Source organism: Rhagoletis pomonella, unplaced genomic scaffold, assembly GCF_013731165.1.
Source record: "Rhagoletis pomonella isolate Grant_MI unplaced genomic scaffold, Rhpom_1.0 Rhpom_scaffold_09252, whole genome shotgun sequence".
Lineage (NCBI taxonomy): Eukaryota > Metazoa > Arthropoda > Insecta > Diptera > Tephritidae > Rhagoletis > Rhagoletis pomonella.
Window position 1 is genome coordinate 1 of NW_023467782.1, and position 6,367 is coordinate 6,367.

At 33.2% G+C, this 6,367-nt stretch overlaps 1 protein-coding gene across 1 annotated transcript; it reads right to left on the bottom strand.

Annotated features, from left to right (window-relative positions):
* Positions 1–4,143: 4,143 nt before the first annotated feature.
* On the bottom strand, positions 4,144–4,688 carry LOC118756204 (neural-cadherin-like; the record flags this gene model as incomplete). Its single annotated transcript, XM_036490978.1, has 2 exons — positions 4,144–4,394; positions 4,455–4,688. Coding segments are annotated over 2 exons (453 nt in total), but the record flags the coding sequence as incomplete, so codon positions are not given.
* Positions 4,689–6,367: the final 1,679 nt, after the last annotated feature.

A 6,367-nucleotide genomic window follows, 5' to 3' on the forward strand; every position in this document is an offset into this window, starting at 1 on the left:
AAGTAGAATTCTCCTTTCTGTGTTGCCGGAAAAGGGGGCCGGAAGTACTTTTGCGCATAACTTCTTTCTGCGTAGGCGGCTTTCAGCCGCGCTTAGGGATTAAAACCCTTGCTAAGTAGAAGTAAATAATTCATATTAGAAAAAACGAAATTATCCATATGCACACTTTCGTTAGAAAACCGAAATAATGCATATAACAAAAACCGAAATAATGCATGCATGCACAATTTCAGTTCAAAACCGAAATAATGCATATGGCAAAAACCGAAATAAAGCATACATGCACAGTTTCGGATGAAAACCGAAATAATGCATATGTGAAAGACGAAGGTATGCATACATGCACAGTTTCGGTTGAAAACCGAAATAATGCATATAACAAAAACCGAAATAATGCATGCATGCACAGTTTCGGTTGAAAACCGAAATAATGCATATGAAAAACCCGAAGTAATGCATACATGCACAGTTTTGGTTGAAAACCGATATAATGCATATGAGAAAATACCGAAATTATGCATGTGCATACTTTCGTTTTAAAAGCGAAATAATGCATATAAAAAAAAACGAAGTAATGCATACATGCACAGTTTCGGTTTAAAAGCGAAATAATGCATATGGTAAAAACCGAAATAAAGCAGACATGCACAGTTTCGGTTGAAACCGAAATAATGTCTAAATGCACAGTTTCCATATGCGCAATTTCGGTGCCCCGATTTTACATGGTAAAATTTAAAACGTAATAAAAAATTTTAATCTGATCAACAATTTTCATTAATTTAACGATAGTCACATGAAACCTTGCAATGCAAAAAAATTACATTTTCGAAGATCTTGAAGTTTGGATAAAAATTGTATCATGTTAAATTATTTTTAGGGTCAGTTTACAAAGTCTATTTTTTTTATTTATTTTTTACTGCTATAGATAAATCCATAAGTCTCTTCCGATAAAATAATAAGTTTTTTTGATCTAAGAGATTTGGCAACATATATATGTAAATATAATTTGTTATATTTTTTATATTTGGGGTAACTTTTGAAGGTAAAATTTTTGTTATCGCTATCAATAGACAGTTTTCTACTTAACAGCACAAAAAAACGAGAAGAAATTTAAGCCTGTTAAAAGTTATAGATTATTGATCACTCAAACCCGAAAAAAAAACACTGTGCGCCGTTCAATTTCGGTTTGTCCGATTGTACTTCATTTCTGAATTTTAAAACAGTTCCCTACAACTTCATTCCATTTAACATCTCCATTAATGGCATGGTCTTTAAACTGTAGAAAAACTTTTAAGCAAATATGCATGCCAATGTCTACATCGAAATATCACTTAAGGACACGTACATATGTACGTTCGCCACAAATATCGACTTTTGCTACAACCGGTTCTAGTTAGGTTTGATGATTGATGAATCTCTAATTGTTAGGCCATAGTTACTGGAATCGTGCGTTACTATGAGGCGGAAACTACATCAGTACAAATACAGCAAGCATAAGTACATTAAAAATTTGGTGACTTAAGGGAAACGCACAGTGGCGTAAGAGAGTGCGATTGCCGGGTCTTCGTACTTACTGGATAGCAACCCTGCTTTGAGATGCAGTATAACGTAACGCACATACATACATATGTATTGTTGTTGAAGGTTCAAGTTTCGTTCAAATATGAAAGAATATATTGAAACATATTTTATTTATACATTATTTTTCTTAATACGGCGAACAAAATAGAAATGAAAAAAATTAAAGAAAATTAGAATCAAAACAAAACAGAAAAAGGTGCAGTTAACTTAACTAAAACCGGAACAAACAGAAAAACGCTGCTTTAAAATGCACAGGATGGCATTTTGATTTTTATTTATGTTTTTATATATGCTTATATTTTATTCAAACATATTTAGGGGCTCTGTATTTGTTTTCTTCTTCGTCGCCGGTTTTTTCATGCATGCATTCGTGTCCCGCAAAAATGTTAATCATTTGGAAAAATAACAGTTGCAGTAGCTCATTCTTTTCTGGATAAGGAAAATTTTCGTATTGGTAACAATTGGCAAAAATATGTTTTTGGACCTAGTAGGAACTTTTTAAAAAATTAAGTTTTCACTTAGATATGTAGGTAAAAAATACATATATTAGTCAATAAATCAAATAAACAACATAAAGTTTACATCAAAAACAAAAGCAAATGTGTTTATTAATTGCTATTAATTCTGTTTTCAAATATCGATACCTAAACATGATAAGGTGCCATGTCCATTTTTGAAATTGTTCAGGAGGACGAAAAATTGATGTAGTTTCGCATTATCTGACATTCTGCATCAAATACTAAATTTTGAAAAGGGGGTTGGCTCCTTTTCACCTTTAAGTAGCGATATATATGTCTGTTTTTAAAAGGCTTGAAACGATACCCAAAAATTGATTGATCAGTAGCAAGCCATATTTGAAAACAGTTTCCGCCGTTAAGTCGATTGTGGGTATTTGTTTTTATTTTTACTATTTAGCTTGTTGTGTATTGCTGCAGTTTTGAAAATGTCACTTCAATGTTAGTCCTAATAAAATTATGTTTTTATCTCAACATTTTACATATTGGACAATACTTCTAAGCTACTTTAGTTAGTAACTAATCCTTTCTTAAAATTAACCCGGCCTATGTTTTTACAATAAACCTACGATGTACCACAAATTAAATACTGCATTAGTCAAAAAACACCAGGTTGACAGCCTTCGAGCTGATTTTTTTTCAATAAATGTATTCTTGAATGCTTCATTTGAGCATATGCTTATACATACATATGTATATTCAAAAATGTTAAAAATCAATTTTTCATAGTATTTACATATACATACATATTTTGATTCTTTGTATTTACAATTCCGTCACCAAATTTGTGCGCATATGTATGCGGAAACTATGCAATGCAACTGTAATATGGGAAATAACTTTTTTCGAGGTTTTTGCAAATAAGGACTCTATAAACTAAACAAAAATTTTAAACGAGTTTACGTATTGCCACGTTTTCCAAAAACTGTTTATCCTTTATAATTTTGGTGTACACATTTTTCGTCAAAGCTTAGCTGATAAGTTATTTTCGACACTTTAAATATTGTTCAAAATAATTTGCACTGCATGTGTATTTATTCGAATGCATTTTCAATTTGCTTTTATTTTACGTTCAAGTGTGTTCGTACTACGAGAATCAAAGTAAAATAAAAGGTTTAAAACAACAAAAACCACGAATTTCCATATTTTTATCGAAAAACTAAATACTCTACATTGAATTGAACGAAAGATGGTGCATTTTAAGGAAACGAAATTCAACTAAAACTTTGAAACTCAAACAATTAAACCAATTGACTAATTTCGTTCGGAAATCACAATACGTTTCAAAAATAAAAACATTAAAAGTTTTTTTCAAACACGAATATAGAAAAGATTTTTGATTTAATTCTCCCTTTAACTGACTATTCCATATTTCTTTTGACGTTATTTAACGAAACGACAAATTGAGGTAGCATTAAGATATTCTTTTGTTTTTTAGTCAATCGCACTAGTTTGCGTAATGGTTAGTAAACACAAAAAGGAGTTCAAATTAAAATATATAAATTAAGTCAAAAACTCACATAAACCATAACTATATATGTGTTCTTTTGTTAGTCTAAGCAAATTAAAAATTTTTTGAGCTGTTTAACAAAATGCTAAATACAGTATATTTTGCTTAGCTGCCCATTCTTCTTTGCACGAAAAACTTGTGCGCTTAACCGAAAAAAGCACTTAAGCGAATTTTCTTTACTACTTCAATGAGGAAGGTATCCGAATCCCTATGAAACCAAATAATGGAGGAGCACTTACCACGTAGAAATTACTGCAAGAGAAATTTTTTCCGAATGGTATCTAATTATCTATATAACTACATATAATAATTGCCATTTTCGTTGTTGTGCGAGATGAGCAAAATAAATAATAGCTTGTAAAATTAGGGTAAGTGTAGAGCCAGTGCAGGTAAACGTAATACTTTCTTTGATAATTGATAATAATTGCAAATTTTTAAGGCAGGTATCAGTAATGTTAAAAATAATGCCGCTGATGCGCATTTTGGGGTAGGTATCTTAAATGTGCACTTAAACACAAAGGCAGCAAAGCAAAATATACTGTAATAGCAAAATATTTCAAGTTGTAAACTTAAAAATTGGTTAACGAGGCACTTACGTCAAGCGGCTTCTTTAACACTATCCAACCCGACTCAGCCTGTATATCGAAATACTCCAAATCGTTGGGATTGAAGGGGGCGCTCAAGCTGTACACAATGGCTCCGTTATTGTCGGCATCCTCATCGGAGGCGGAGACGCGCAGTATGTTTGTGCCGATGCTGGCGTCTTGCTTCACATTCTCGACATATTTCTGTTGCAGAAAAATTAATTTTACAAATTTGCAAATAAATAACTTTCACTCTATTCTCACTTGTCGATCAAAGAGTGGTGGATTGTCGTTGACATCTGTAATTTCTACTGTAAAAGAACACACGCCTTCCAAGCTAGGTTCACCTTGGTCAGTCGCTTTAACGGTGACCGAAACGAATTTACCATCGTCACCTTCGCGATCGAACACTTTGTTGGTGGACACCTCGCCGGTCTCCTCGTCAACGGTGAATTTGGTGCCTTTCTGATTTGGCTGTTGAACGATTGAGTATTTGACCTGCAAGAAGAAGACGAAGTAAACATTACTAGAGTTCATTATTTGATGCGAAAATGCGAAGCAAAAAAAAAATTAGCGCTTTGTTTCGCACAAAAACCATGAACGTTATTAAATAATTTTGTCAGGGCAAAATGCTAAATGTCAAATGGCAACAGCAGTTTACGAAAATTAAATGAAAATATATCATGCCGCAATACGGTGAAACAAGTAAAATTTTATTTATTTTATTTTCTTCTGTCGCCCAGTACAGGTTTACGTCGACAGGCTTTGCGGGGGGCGGCATGGTCAGCTTAAAAAAGAATCGGCGGCGGCAGCGACGCCGGCGCGTCTGGAAACGCCGGTGCTACTGCCCATAAGGTAGATTCCATAGAGCCATGAGGCTACTAATCTTATAACTATAATTCAACTTAATTCATTCTGAAATTGATTTTAAATTTAAATATTGTTACTTCCTACCATCGTTGCCACAGACAAATTTTTTTTCCTACCAAAATTTCCTACCATAACCAACCAAAACCTATCAAACACTTTTTTGAGTTTTAATACTTGTTTTCAATGTCAATTTTTTTAAAAACACAGTTAAAATAACATTTAGTACAACAAAAACATAACTAGATTAATAAAAACAAATTAACTGCGTATAACGATTCACTTTACTGTACAGACTTATCCATATGTACATCCCCGCAATAATATTCTGAGCGTTCAGAATATATGAGTCCGAAGGGAGTCCTAGGTAGGTAAAAAATATGAGTTTCAAAAACAAAAAAATTGTTTACTCTTATATGCATCTTTTAGGATTCATATATGACCCAAGTTATGAGCCAGCACCTTGTGCCAATAGAAAAACAATAAATATTTGAAATTTATATCTAAACTTGTTTATACAGAAATTGAAAATAATTCGAATACAAAAAAATTAACAAAACTTAGCTGCAGCTGCTGCTAATGAAGATTGCATGTTGGAATGTGTACGTAAGAATGTATATATGTTATCTGAAAGGAATTTTTGCTGAATGCCTTTGTAAATATAGTGCGTTCAATAAGACTCAAAGAACAACCTAAAATAAGAGTCCGAAAATACATAGTAATTTATGAGGCCGATAAGAGCCCCAAAAAGAGTCTGAAATGATTCATATATGAGGCTAAAAATGAGCCGAATATGTGGCAAATAAGAGAGATATGACTCATACTGAGGCTCATTTTATGTATGAATTTAAGCTCATATAAGTCGACCTTCGGAGGAAGGGAAACACCCTCATATCGGACTCTTAAATGAGCTCATTATGAGCGTAATGGCTCCGAAATAGGACTCCTTAAAGACTCATTTATGACTCCAAATGTTTGCTGGGATATGTCTCTTTACACATACATATATACAGTATTTAATTAATATAATTAACAGTTATCTATCTAATAGAGTTTTGTGCTACAACACGGAAAGAGGCAAAGTAAGCCTCCCCAAGGTTCCGTTCTTGGCCCACTTTTGTGGATCATAGCCTACGATGGCGTATTGCGTCTACCCATTCTAAAAAGAGTTAAAATAATTGGTTATGCCGATGACATCGCTTTGGTGGTTGTGGCTAAAGACATAAAAAGGGTGCAAATGGCCACAACAAATGCTTCCAAAACAGTCATCGACTGGCTTACAGCGAGGGAGCTGAACTTAGCAATCGAGA